General features: G+C 40.0%; 1 protein-coding gene across 1 annotated transcript in view; it reads left to right on the top strand.

Moving 5' to 3' along the window:
• The window catches only part of smc3 (structural maintenance of chromosomes 3), a 131,397-nt gene that overhangs the window by 38,799 nt on the left and 78,040 nt on the right, over positions 1-14,558 (top strand). The window contains exons 8-12 of the mRNA XM_043713100.1: positions 2,629-2,746; positions 4,199-4,374; positions 4,976-5,056; positions 5,618-5,782; positions 7,289-7,410. Coding sequence (XP_043569035.1) covers positions 2,629-2,746; positions 4,199-4,374; positions 4,976-5,056; positions 5,618-5,782; positions 7,289-7,410 — 662 coding nt within the window. The remainder of the gene's footprint in view (positions 1-2,628; positions 2,747-4,198; positions 4,375-4,975; positions 5,057-5,617; positions 5,783-7,288; positions 7,411-14,558) is intronic.

Genomic DNA, 14,558 nt, shown 5'->3' with positions numbered 1-14,558 from the left:
TTGACTCCTTTGTGAACCATTTGAGCCATCTGAGCTTTGTGTGGTTTGCTGTCAATAGTGCGAAGGTGAACATTAGTCATGTTACAAAAACAGACAAAATTGAAAAATTCATCTATTAACTGTGATTCATATGACAAAGATTATAACTACTCACCAGTGTTAAAAGGGCGATTGCAAGTGGTTGTTGCATGTTGCAGTTTGTATGCTTTTTCTTGGATCATCAAAAGGTGAATAGAACACAATGAAATGCTCCTAGTATTGCATGGTATTTTCAAGACAGAAACTGGCCATTCAGCCAGTTGTCACATGGTGTTTAAGCTCCACACAAATACCCTTCTCCTTTTTCATTTAATCCCATCAGCCAGTCAGTGTTCCAATCACCCTCATGTACTTTACCTAGTTGGCCTTTAAATAGATCTGTGTTGCTCCCCTAAACAGTTCCTCAAGTTAGCAAATTTATCTTAAATCTTAATAATAGCCCATAATAAGATAAATTCTTGCAGTTCAAAGTTCATGGATTCAAAAGAAAGATCAGGTGAAACCAATCCCCTTTGCCCATTCATCATGAAATGCTAGGCTACACCACTGGCAGCATCCTTGGATGAAAACAAATATACCTGTGTAGAGTTTTGCTGATTTGCCACACTTTGCTGATTTGTACTTAGAGGATTTTTAAAATTATGGATGAGGAGAGAAAATTGAAATTGGTTGATACAGTTTTGAACAACCAAAGAGGAAAGTAGCTATTTAAAAGCAAACTTCATGGTATGTGGGTGTCCCTGTCTAGGCCTGCTTTTATTGATCATCCCTAATTGTTCTTGAAAGTGGTGGTGAACCAACTTCTTAAACTAGTGCGGTCCATGTTGAGTAGATGCTCCAAGAGCTTGGGAGGGAATACCAGGATTTTGACTCCATCAGTGATGGAATGATCATAGAGGTCTAAGTCAGGATGACATGTGGCTTTGAGAGGAACTTGAAGCCAGTTGTGTTTACATATATCTGCTGCCTTTGACTTTCTAGGTGGTAGAGATTGTGGGGTTGGAAGTTGCTTTTGAAGGAGCCTTGGTGGGTTGCTGGAATACATCTGGTGGAAAGGAGACCCAGCTGGCCTGCCCTGTGTGGCAGTGGTGAATGGAGTATTCAAGTGAGCTGTTTTGTTGTTTGGAAAGGAAAGTGAAAATTGATAGTTACGATTTTTAAAATATAGACATCTGGTTCCTATCAATGAGTTTTTTTTTAAAGAAGACATTCTATGCTTTAATTGGCAGTTACCTGTTTTAGGTTCTCTTTTGGGTTAGATACAACCTGTGAGTCATGAGACTGTCTCTGGCTGTTTAGTTTCTCAGTGAGACTCAGTAGCTTCATTATCCAGTTTGCTCTTCTCTAGCCACGAGTCTCTCCTACGGGTGTTTATATTTACTATTTTCAGGGAAATTGTATGCAAAGGCTTTTGTTCATTACTTATGCGATGTAGGTGGGATGGGGGGAGGAAATTAATTTTGTTTGTCTGTAATTCTAGGAAAGCTATCTCTACCTGCATCAGTTGTACATTGCACATCAATTATTTATTCCATTTGCCTTTGTAAGGTGCTACATGTGCTGACATTGTCACTGTATGAATCATATTTACTTTGTCTTGTTCGCTATGATTAATTCAATCTGAATCATCCTCTTGAATTTCCATGCAAATTGTTGCAGAATTTTCCTGAGGAAAGGGTGAAATGTGAATTGGCAATTCCTAATTTAAAAACTAAAGCAATAGTATAATGACAGTGTTCATGTAAAGGTTATTTAATTCAGTTTTAAAGAAGATACTCTATATAATCAGGGTTTGAAGGAATATTATCATGGAAAAACATTTGACAGAGATTTTATTAATCTGAAAATAGCCTTTGATAATTTATGTTGGTACATATCTCCTCCGCGTCTATTGCTCATTTTACAACCTTCTTGACTCTCACTGCACTACCCCAAACTTTACACTTTTCTAGTTTGAATTAAAGGAGAAAGTGAGGTCTGCAGATGCTGGAGATCAAAGTTGAAACTTTATTGCTGGAACAGCACAGCAGGTCAGGCAGCATCCAGGGAACAGGAGATTCGACGTTTCGGGCACAGGCCCTTCTTCCTGAAGAAGGGCCTGTGCCCGAAACGTCGAATCTCCTGTTCCCTGGATGCTGCCTGACCTGCTGTGCTGTTCCAGCAATAAAGTTTCTAGTTTGAATTAAACTTGAACCTGGTTGGTCTGTTTGACAATGTCTTAGTGTTATGGTTGTTGTTATCTTCCTGTGTCATCCACAAGCTGCAATTTATTGGATGGGATAGATTGCTATACTGTGCTCTGCTTTCATCCTCTCCAGTGTAGAATTCAGATACGTTTCTGAAATGCTTGGACTGAGAAACAGTTTTAATAACTGTTTTGAAATATTAATTTTAAAGTAGACTATGGAGCTTTCTTTGGACTTTTTTTGTTTGAATAATGTGGCTTCAGTAAGTTTTTTTTTCAAGGAATTGTAATTTTGCTTAATTTATACAAATAATGCAAGTGTGTGTGTGTTTTAGTTTCTCAATTGTCTTTGAGTTAATGTACCATTTAAATAGCTTTTGGTTTCTGAATTGTATTTGTATTAGATTAATCAAATGGCAACAGCTCCAGACTCTCAGCGACTGAAACTTTTGCGAGAAGTTGCCGGTACCAGAGTATATGATGAGCGAAAAGAGGAAAGCATCAATCTTATGAAAGAAACTGGTAAGAATACTGTCGCTGCTTTCACCTCCATTTTTGGTCCCTTATCTAAGGAAAGGTATAGTGGCTTTGGAAGCACTGAGGTTCCCTAAGTTGATCCTGAGTATTGAAAGACTTCCTTATTAGGAGAGGTTGTGTGGGTTGGGCCTGTTCTCCTGAGAGTTTAGAAGAACAAGAGACAACCTGATTGACACATACAAGATTTTTACAGGACTTGACAAACAGTATTTCCTGTGAGCTTCGAGTGAGTTAGGGGTCAGAAGTGAGTGTAGTACCTATTACTAATGCGAAGGTGCTGGGGAAACTGAAAGGTCTGAAGGTGGATAAATCACAGATCGGATGGATTACACCATAGGGTTCTGAAGGAGATAGCTGAGAAGATTGTGGAGGCATTGGTGATGATCTTTCAGGAACCACTGGAGTCAGGGAGGGTCCCCAAGGAATGGAAAATGGGGTTACTGTAACACCCCTGTTTAAGAAGGGAGGGAAGCAGAAGATGGTTGAAACTTTATTGCTGGAACAGCACGGAAGGTCAGGCAGCATCCAGGGAACAGGAGATTCAACGTTTCGGGCACAGGCCCTTCTTCAGGAATGAAGAAGGGCCTGTGCCCCGAAGGGCCTCATTCCTGAAGAAGGGCCTGTGCCCGAAATGTCGAATCTCCTGTTCCCTGGATGCTGCCTGACCTGCTGTGCTGTTCCAGCAATAAAGTTTCAACTTTGATCTCCAGCATCTGCAGACCTCACTTTCTCCAGGGAAGCAGAAGATGGCAAGTTGTAGGACGGTTAGCCTGTCCTCAGTCATTGTTAAAATTTTAGAGTCCATTATTAAGGATGAGATTGCAAAGTACTTGGAAGGGCATGATAAAATAAGTCTGGGTCAGCACAGCTTTGTCAAGGAGAGATCATGCCTGACAAATCTGTTAGAATTCTTTCAGGATATAACAATCAAGTTAGACAAAGTAGATCCAGTGATCATGATCTATTTGGATTTCCAGAAGGCTTTTGTCAAGATCTTGCACAAGACCTGCATGATAGCACCAGGTACCGTTCTGAAAATTGCCCCTTTATCCCTGTACATGCTAGTACTTTCCCCGAACATGTACTCTTACCTTACTTAGTAGCACCTTGTTTTCAACGGAGCTTTACATTATACCTGATAGGGCAGTGAGCAGTGCTGATACAGAACTCAAAAGACAACATTGATGTTCTTTACATTCAAGGAATGTGGTTTCCATTGGCTTAGCCAGTGTTTATTGCCCATCCCTAATTGCTGTTGAGAAGGTGGTGGTGATATGCCTTCACCCTTTGTAGTCCATGGTGGCTAGGTACACCTACAATGCTGTCAGGAAGGAGGTCGAGGATTTTGTTCACCTTGATCATGAATTTTAGGTCCAGTGTTTTGCATTACTTTATAAATATCTTGTTTATCTAAGGCCATTTTCGTGTATTTTGCAGAGGGAAAGAGGGAAAAGATTAATGAATTGTTGAAATACATTGAGGAACGTCTACACACTCTAGAAGATGAGAAGGAAGAATTGGCACAGTATCAGAAATGGGATAAGATGAGAAGAGCACTTGAGTACACTATCTATAATCAGGAACTGAACGAAACTCGTGCCAAACTTGATGAGGTGAGAGTGAAGAGGGATTTTGAATGACTGTACTTGCAATTTGGGCTATGTTGTCTGTTATTCATATGTGCTGAGGAGTGTAGTTACATTGCAGAATTCTTTGGTTGCAATCAACAACCTGCCTTGGCAATCTTATGGGAAATTCTCTGTTACACCTTTCCACAAAAGATTCCCTTTTTTCTCTCGGCTTTATGTTGTTTTGGCTTCCCTGACATTATTGACCAGGGCGAATATAAAGTGCTTTTGGATTTCTGATGCAGGTACAGTTACAACACTTAAAATGACGTTTTGATAGGTACATGAATAGGAAAGGTTTAGAGTTGTGGGCCGAACGCAGGCTAGTTTGGAAAACGTGGTCTGCATGGACAAGTTGGATGGAATGGTCTGTTTCTGTACCGTGTATCTCCAACTCTGACATTGCTGTGGTATTAAGAACAAATTTGTATTTGAGTGAACTTTTTATGAACTTTGAACTTGTTGAAGCAAATGCTGAGAATTTGCTTGATAGTGAAATGTCACAGCTTGATTTGATTTGATAATTCATTCTTCCAAAGTTCATAACTTCCAGTTAATTTATTGGAAAATGTGACTTTGTTGCCAGCTTTCTGCAAAACGGGAGACCAGTGGAGAGAAGTCTCGGCAACTACGTGATGCACAGCAGGAAGCCAGAGATAAAATGGAGGTAATTCCTCATAAGTGAATTGCTAAGTTTTGATTCAATACATGCTCCAAAATTAATTGAGTGAATGGATTTTGATTACAATTGATGCTCTGTGCAAATGAAACGTTTCCTTTACTTTGGGCTGGTGTGTATGCAAAATTCTTTAAACCATAGTATAACTACATTGCAATGCATTTTCTAAATTTTTATTATTTGTATTTTTATGCTTATTTTTAACAGATTTTGTTACTTGTTCTGTATTTGTTTTCATTTGTTTGCATTTAGATGCAGCAGCTAATGTAAGATATCTCCAGAACGAAAAGGCTGTCAGACAATGGGTTGTGGTCCTAATCGAGGCTGCATCTTTAGTTTATAAGATATGTTTGTGCAGTAAATTATAACATGGGGAAAAAACAGAGTTATTACTCTACTGTCAGATTTATCAAGAATGTTTCGAGTTTTTCATTTCATCACTTCTTGTAGTTGTAATTGGATGATCCCATCAGATTTGTTAAGTAGCTCATCTTGCTAGTTGTATTTGGAACTAATTCCAATACCTGTTCACTGTTTTTCAAAATCAAGGATATAGAACGTCTGGCACGTGAGCTGAAGGCAAAAATATTATCAATGAAGGAAGAGAAAGAGCAGCTAACTGCTGAACGTCAAGAGCAGATCAAACAGAGGACTAAACTTGAGTTAAAAGCAAAGGATCTACAGGATGAAATGGCTGGAAACAGTGAACAAAGAGTAAGGAAATAGAAATTGTCAATGGGAGTTTTGAATGTGTGGGGAAAAGAAAAGAAATATCCTATAATATGGGGAAGATAGACAGCTGCTGGAGTAGGAGTCTCATAACTATGGTTTGTGGTCTAGACTTGACACTGAAACTCTGACTTATCCTCGCAAAAATTTAGCACCTTTGTACCACTATTTTAACTGCTCCATCTTAGATGGGAGTATTGCATAAAGTTATTCATTATTGGTATAAAAGTGTTGAATAGTTTCATTATTGTAAATCCAGCAATGCAGAAACAGATCACATCAATCAAATAATTTCTAATTTCCTCGGAGTGAATTTATAAGTTGAAAGACATAAAGCAAAAGAAATTGCCACCCACTGGTACTTAATTTATTAGAATCTATATATTTTTTCCAATGTCTTTTATATCTGCTGATTTTTCCCATCGCATTTGCTTTTTCTGCTTTTCTTATGCAATGAATTCTACAAAACAGTTTTTCGACGTAAATTACTACGCTTTAGAGATAATTCAGTGTATGAAGTGCTTTGATATGATGAGATGCTGTATAAATGCAAGTATTGTGGTAATTAAATATCAATAGCTGAAGGGTTCGGTTGAATGTTCTGACGCATCAAATTGCCGTTTAAAAAAAAATTGTTTTCTTTTCAGTGTCTTGTTCAATTATGTAGTGACATCATGCTGAACAAGCTGCAGTTTATTTAGAATTGTATTACGTTATAGTCAGTACGTGTGTCGATCGTCCAACTAAGACCAAAAGTGCTTGTTTATCTGTCTGCTTATCATGAGACCGGCAGTCATTTGCAGGCAAAATTTGAACAACCAGATAAAGTCTGTTCACTGTTGGTAGCATGTGTTTGCAGCTGACTCATTCATGACTTAATGGATTTAAAATATTGGTACATAATACATTTAAATTATTATTTTTAATATGCAGAATTAACTTTACTGGAAAACGTACAGTGTTTATGAAAAGTAGGGTTTTCAGTAAGGTTCACTATGATGTACCTGTTTATTGAAAAGCAGCATTTTAGATTCCCTTAAACTGAAGGGCATTAAAAATGCAAACACTAAGTTAAAGGGAAATAACGACTCTAGTTTTATTATCAAATGTGCTAACTTTTTATGATCGGAGAGTAAAATAATGTCACGCACGTTTCATTTGAGGATTTTGTAAGTTTCTTTTGTCTTGGATAAATGGAGGTCTCTTTTCTTAGTAGGACACACTAGTGACATCACTATTAGAAATATCCGTCTGAAACACGCTTGCCAATGCTATACCTGGTCCTAAGAAGTCATGAACTTAGCTAGATTTTTCAGATTCCCAACTGGTTTTATTTTGTTGACCTAAGTGTGGAAATAAAGCGTCTCCTATATTATAATGATTATTTGTGATAGCACTTGCCTTAAAACTACCCTTGATTTGATCGAGAAGAAATGTGGATTGAAAGAGTAAACCAAAAGTTCATGTTTATGCTGATTTTCTTTTCTGTAGAAACGCCTTCTGAAGGAAAGACAGAAGCTATTAGAAAAGATAGAAGAGAAGCAAAAAGAACTTGCAGAAACAGAACCAAAATTCAGTGCTGTCAAAGAAAAAGAAGAAAATGGGATTGCAAGGTCAGTAACTACAAGATAAAATGAAGCAATGGGCTCTTGATTGAGGAGCCTCTTTAAGTATGCATTTTTGGTGCCGTTTTAATTATTTTTTCTGTTCAAGTGCTGAATCACAGTGGTGTTTAGTTTGTTTGGATGCTATCCGTCCTATGCTACCCCTACATGTTGCATTATTTGAAGTGCAAGCTGAAAGTGGGTGTAAACAGTTTATTTGACTGTGAAGGAAATCGCAGCTTAATCTGTTCATGTCTATGTAGTGTAATTGTGTACTTTCAGCAGGGGTCACTGCATAATAAGCAGAATTGGAAACCTTAGCTGGTTTTAGATGTTTATATCAGGTATTGCCATGTTTAGTAGCAAGTTTCTTCTATTACTAGATGGTTTCATTGTTTCATGGCCTATTTGTTCTTGTAGTAAAATAGATTGGTTAAAAATAGTATTTGTTGGCATCCAAGATTGTATAAATAATCCATATGAATTAATTTGTTATAAGATTCGTCTCAAGCTCCACTTGTATGGAGAACTATTTATTGCAGCAATTTTACCCCTGAGCTGTCCTATAAGGCATGCAGAAACTTCCAGAAAAAAAGTCCCAAATCCAAGAGTTCTTTGAATTTGCATGTCAGGAGTGAAAAGGGCCTGGTTAGGGAATCAAAACAGAAATCTTTTCAAATTCTTTTTTGTTTTACCAGTTTGTTTTCCTCTTGCAGTTTTTAAAAAATGGTTTCAAAGCCTGTCAGCTTGTTCTTTATTTCTCACGTCTGACTCATTTTGTCTCCCTTCTATGTTTGTATTATACAGATATGGAATGTTTTCTGAATTTTGTTTGCTTCGTGAAGGTGTGGCTAGACTGTTGTACTGTGGTTTAAGACTGAACTGCCAGTTTCTTGTGAAGAATTTATATTGTATTAAAACGTGCTTTAATGACAAACTGATCAATGACCTTTAGAAGCCGAGTTCAAACTTTTTTTTATTAGTTTGTTCAGGGACTATGGGAGTTGCCGGTAGTATTCATTGCCTTCATGTAGTTGAGTCACTCAGTTGGAAAGGAAATTTCAGAATTTTGATCCAGCAGCAATAAAGGATGGTGATATATTCCTAAGTCAGAATGCTGTGTGGCTTGTTTCAACAGTAACATTTTTCTAAAAGCTGACCATGTCATAATTGTCGAACCCGTCATTAAGTAATTGGTGAATGTTCCCACGAGAGAACAAACTGAACTGATTGGTTACTTGTTGCCACAATTATCAAAGTGAAAACTGGCCAGATGGGAATATGAAAAGGCATAATTTAAATTTTTTAACTCTCTCTCCACACCACTATGAGACTGGAATCATACCTGTTAGAATCATTTACAGAACAGGTGACAATTTGGCACATTGTATCTACATTGACTCTCATGTAGAGCAACCCACTGCAGTTGAGAGGTATAAAATTATGAGGGGTGTAGACAGGGTGGACGTGAAAAAAAAATCTCTTCTTGATGGAGGGATCAATGGCTGGGCTATAGATTTAAGGTAAAAGGCAGGGGTTTTAAAGGGATGAGAGGAGAATATATTTTCACCCATAGGCTGGTGGAATCTGGAACTCAATGCCTTATAAGGGTGATAGAGAGAGAAACCTTCATAACTTTTTAGAATACACTTTAGATGTACACTTGCGATGCCAATACATACCGAGTGAAGTGCTGGAAAATTGGATTAGAGTAGTTTGATGTTTGGTTTTGGTCGGTGCAGACTCAGTGGACTGAAGATCCATTTTCTGTGTTCCATATCTCTACAAGTCTGTGATTCTCTTGCCCAATACCTCCTTTGTCATTTTGCCCTTGTAATATCAGCTAGTGGGAGTAGATTTTTCTTTGTTACAATGTTATATACCTCTATCCAATCCTGTTTACTTGAAGAACAACAGACCCAATCCTCCAGTGTAACCTGGTAGCTAAAATTATCCATGCCTGGAACCATTCTGGTAAATTTTATCTGCACCCTGTAGGAGCGAAATGTCTTTCCTGAGATGTGGTGATCAGAATTGGATGCAATAGTCCAGTTAGGATCTAACCTGAATTTATCAAAATTCAACATAATATCACTGCTTTTGTGGTTAGCAAAGATGGATGTACACCCTCTGTCTGTCCCTGAATATTCTTGAGAACTGTGCTGTTATATCTGCAACCGCTCTTGATGCCCCGTTTGCCCAAATTAATCGCCACATACTGTGTTTAATTTTCTGTTCCTTGTGTATCACTAGCCCCTCTGTCACATGGCAGTTAATGTGCATGTTCTTTACAGTTGCTGCTACTCCAAGTTTACTATGATGTGCAAACTTGGAAGTTTTAGTCAGCATTCAAACATTAAACCATTTAGATGTATGTGATATATAAAAATATATACATATATGTCTGTCTGTCTAATGCAGTGGGTCTTAGCACTGATGCTTAATGGGTTGTCTTCCGGATGTAGGTTTGCTCGCTGAGCTGGAAGGTTTGTTTTCAGACATTTCGTCACCATACTAGATAACATCATCAGTGAGCCTCTAGTGAAGCACTGGTATTAGTGACCCGCTTTCTATTTGTGTTTAGGTTTCCTTGGATTGGTGATGTCATTTCCTGACGTGATGTCATTTGCTGTTCTTCTTCTCAGAGGGTGGTAAATAGGGTCCAAGTCTATGTAGGCCAAAGTGAGTACTGCCGATGCTTGAAATTAGAGTCAAGAGTGTGGTGCTGGAAAAGCACAGCAGCTCTTTATCGGGCATCAGCCCTTCATGATGAAGGACTTTTGCCCAAAACATTGACTTTCTTGCTCCTCGAATGCTGCCTGACCTGCTGTGCTTTTCCAGGACCTCACTCTTCACTCCAAGTCGATGTGTTTGTTGATAGAGTTCTAGTTGGAAAGCCATGTTTCTATGATGATTAGGAGGTGCTGGTGTTGGACTGGGGTGTACAAAGTTAAAAATCACACAATACCAGGTTATAGTCCAACAGGTTTATTTGGAAGCACTAGTTTTCAGAGCACTGCTCCTTCATCATGTGGCTGTGGAGTATAAGATCGTAGAACACAGAATTTATAGCAAATGTTTAAAGTGTGATGTAACTGAAATTATATATTGAAAAAGACCTGGATTGATTGTTAAGTCTCTCATCTTTTAGATTGACCATGTTGGTTTCAGTTCTTTCATATGTAAATCCCAGAACTTTCTTAAAGTTACATTCTCAAGTGAACCTTAACAATAGGTGCCATGTTGGCCCAGATAATGCATTGAAGGTGTGAGGTTGTCTGTGCCACAATGTTCAGACTGATTCTATTCTAAAAAAGGGATTTACAGATTCATACATGGATTCATGCAGTTTTTGAGCAAAATAAAATGTAATTCTGCAAGTACAAATTCACCCCACAAACCTTTTGGGAAAAGTTGATGGGTAGAGAGATCTGGGAGTGCATGTCCATTGTACCCTGAAGGTGGCTGCACAGGTGGATAGTGTGGTCAAGAAGGCGTATGGTATGCTTGCCTTCATTGGACGGGGTATTGAGTATAAGAGCTGGCTGGTCATGTTAAAATTGTACAGACATTGGTTCGGCCACATTTAGAATACTGTGTACAGTTCTGGTCGCCACATTACCAAAAGGATGTGGACGCTTTGGAGAGGGCGCAGAGAAGGTTTACGAGGATGTTGCCTGGTGTGGAAGGTGCTAACTATGAAGAGATGTTGAGTAGGTTAGGTTTATTTTCATTAGTAAAAAAGGAGATTGAGGGGGGGGAGTCTGATTGAGGTTTACAAAATCATGAAGGGTATAGACAGGGTGGATAGAGGCAAGCTTTTTCCCAGGGTGAAGGATTCCATGACGAGAGGTCATGCTTTGAAGGTGAGAGGTGAAAAGTTTAAGGGGGATACACGCGGCAAGTACTTTACACAGAGGGTGGTGAGTGTTTGGAAGTCGTTGCCAGCAGAGGTGGTAGAGGCAGGCACGGTACATCTGGACAGATGCACGAGTAGGTGGGGAGCAGAGGGATACAGATGCTTAGGAATTGACCGACAGGTTTAGACAGTAGATTTGAATCGGCTCAGACTTGGAGGGCCGAAGGGCCTGTTCCTGGGCTGTAAATTTTCTTTGTTCTATATACAGAAGAACCTTGATTATCCGAATGAGATGGGTGGGCACTGTTTCATTCGGATAATTGATTATTCAGTTAATTGATTCAATGCCTTTTCTTCTGGGGCTCGGAGTTTTCTATTAAGTCTGCTCCCCATTTCACTGCCCCCCAACCCCATTCAGCACCGCCTCCTGCTCGCCCCCCAACAACGCCCGGCACTGAAGTCCGCCTTGGAGGTTGATCACCCGAAAGTCCGAGGTCGAATGTCCTGGGCATTCTCCAACTGGGAGGGGACTCTCCTGTCTGTTGACTGTTATGCTGTGTCCATTCATCCATTGCCATAGCCTCTGCTCGGTCTCACTGATGTACCATGCCTCACAGCATCCTTGCCTGCAGCGTATGAGATAAACGACGATGGCCGAGTCACGTGAGTACCTGCCACGTACATGGTAGGTGGTATCCTCATGTGTAATGGTGGTATCCATGTCGAACTCTGACACATCTTGCAGCATCTGCTGGGAGGGGCCTCTCAGTTCCACGTTCGGTCAAATAAACACTAGCAGCATTGTCTGGTTCAGCAAGATTTAACAATTATTACAGCGCCAGGTATAGGTTATCCACCAACACATGGGTTAAGCACCAGTGCGCAATACCTTAAAATAAAGACAATTTTATATCGTTCCTAAGAAATAGTACAGCCTTAATTACAGAGCAAATCCAATAAAATGACAAATAGACATAAAATTGAGCCAATTATATTTCCTGGGAACTGACTTGTTTTGCACGTTTTTATCTCTTGCCACCTGAATCCCAAGGTCAGTTAGAATGCTTTAATATTGTCATAGTTGAAAATGTGTTGCTGGAAAAGCGCAGCAGGTCAGGCAGCATCCAAGGAACAGGAGAATTGACGTTTCGGGCATAAGCCCTTCTTCAGGAATCCTGAAGAAGGGCTTATGCCCGAAACGTCGATTCTCCTGTTCCTTGGATGCTGCCTGACCTGCTGCGCTTTTCCAGCAACACATTTTCAGCTCTGATCTCCAGCATCTGCAGTCCTCACTTTCTCCTTTAATATTGTCATATCTTGTTTAGTTAATTCATACTATGAAGAAGACATTGTTTGCTAATCTCTTTCAATTAGTTCAGGAATGCAGCTTTAAGCAGAGTTAGGTGCCATTTTAAACAGAATTGTTAGTTTGCAGCCCAGAAGCCATTTTGTTATGGTATTTTATGTTACTTGCATTAAGAAGCCATTTTGTAGTTAGTTAAAGAATGCATTAAATGGTTGCTCCTGACAACAGCCAAAATCCAGATTTTAGATCCTCACTGTGACAAGGTTGTATGGTGTTGTCAATGCAAAGTGGCTGGGTAGAGGCTGATGGCCAAGTTCGATACCCATGGGGATGGCCTCGACTGGGAAGTTAGGTTCATGTCACGCTACAGGTGACCCCACTGCATTACACATGCGCACACGCACACACTTCTACAGACCCATACACTCACGCAGACCCTCTCTCATATGCTCACACATACAGGCTTACACACCCTCTCAGACCTATGCCCCTTTACACTCATACACATACACGCACACTCTCACAGATACTCCTACTACCCCCACACAAGTTTGTGGGGTGAATTTGTACTTGCAGAAATACATTTTATTTTGCTCAAAACCTGCATGAATCCATGTATGAATCTATAAATCCCTTTTTTTAATTAGAATCAGAACATTGGAGCGCAAGAGGTCTGAGTAGTCTGGCAGTCATTATCGAGATGTCTTTGTAGGAGAGAGTGGCCAGGGTTTTTGAATGTGTTTTGTCTGCTTGTTTGGGTTTGTTGCTGAGAAATCGGCGGACTGTGTTCTTTGGGTACCCGTTCCTTTTGAATATGCTGTGGAGGTGATTTTCCTCTGTTCTTCGTAGTTCCTCTGTGCTACAGTGTGTGGTGGCTCATTGAAGTACTGTTCTAACGCAGCTTCATTTGTGGATGTTGGGATGATTGCTTCTGTAGTTGTGTTTGGTCAGTATGCGTTATTTTCCTGAAGACACTGTTTGGAGTTCTCCATTGGCTGTTCGCTCTACTGTGACATCCAGGAATGGCAGTTTATTGTTGTTTTCCTCCTCTTTAGTGAAGTTCATGCTAGTAAGGATATTATCGATCATCTTAAGGGTTTCCTATAATTTGTTTTGTTTAGCGGTGACAAAGGTTACGGACCCAATATTTGGGTTGGATGGTTGGCAGAGCTATTTGTTCGAGTTCTGCATTACTGCTTCTAGGAACCCTGATATCGGAGATCCCATGGGTGTTCCATTGGTTTGTCTGTAGGTTTTGTTATTGAAAGTGAAATAGGTGGTAAGGCATAGGTCCACTAGCTTGATGATGTTGTCTTTGCTGATGAGGTTGGTGATTTTTGCTGTTTGGTTCTTCTCATAGTATAGTCAGTGTTTCCTTGGCCAGGTTAATGTTAATGGACGTGAACAGGGCTGTTGACAAAGGAGACCATTATTTCATTGTCTTCTATTTTGGTGTCTTTGGTCTTCAGGAATTCTTGGGTGGGGTGGATCAAGTGATGTGAGTCTTCTACTGAGTATTTTAGTCTTTGGTGTAGCTCCTTAGTTAATCTGTACGTTGGTGTTCCAGGTAGCGAGATTATGGGTCTGAGGGGGTCTCCTTGTTTGTGATCCTGGGTTGTCTTCCATTCTACAGCCTGAAAAATAACTGTTTCCCAGTTTTTTAAAATAAACCCAGTTTTTTAAAATAAAAGTTAGCTTTAGAGGGATGGCAGTGAAGGCAGTGCAATGTTCCTCCTGCAACATGTATGAGGTGAGGGATGCCATCGACGTCCCTGCCGATTACACTTGCAGGAAGTGCACCCATCTCCAGCTCCTCCAAGACCGTGTTAGGGAACTGGAGCTGGAGTTGGATGAACTTCGGATCATTCGGGAGGCAGAGGGGGTCATAGATCAGAGTTATAGGGAGGTAGTAACTCCAAAGATGGCAGATAGATGGGTGACAGTGAGGGGGACTGGGAGGAAGCAGCCAGTGCAGGGACCCCCGGCGGCCGT

This window comes from Chiloscyllium plagiosum, chromosome 22, assembly GCF_004010195.1.
Source record: "Chiloscyllium plagiosum isolate BGI_BamShark_2017 chromosome 22, ASM401019v2, whole genome shotgun sequence".
In the NCBI taxonomy this organism is placed as follows: domain Eukaryota; kingdom Metazoa; phylum Chordata; class Chondrichthyes; order Orectolobiformes; family Hemiscylliidae; genus Chiloscyllium; species Chiloscyllium plagiosum.
This window is presented reverse-complemented; position numbering and strand designations above follow the sequence as displayed.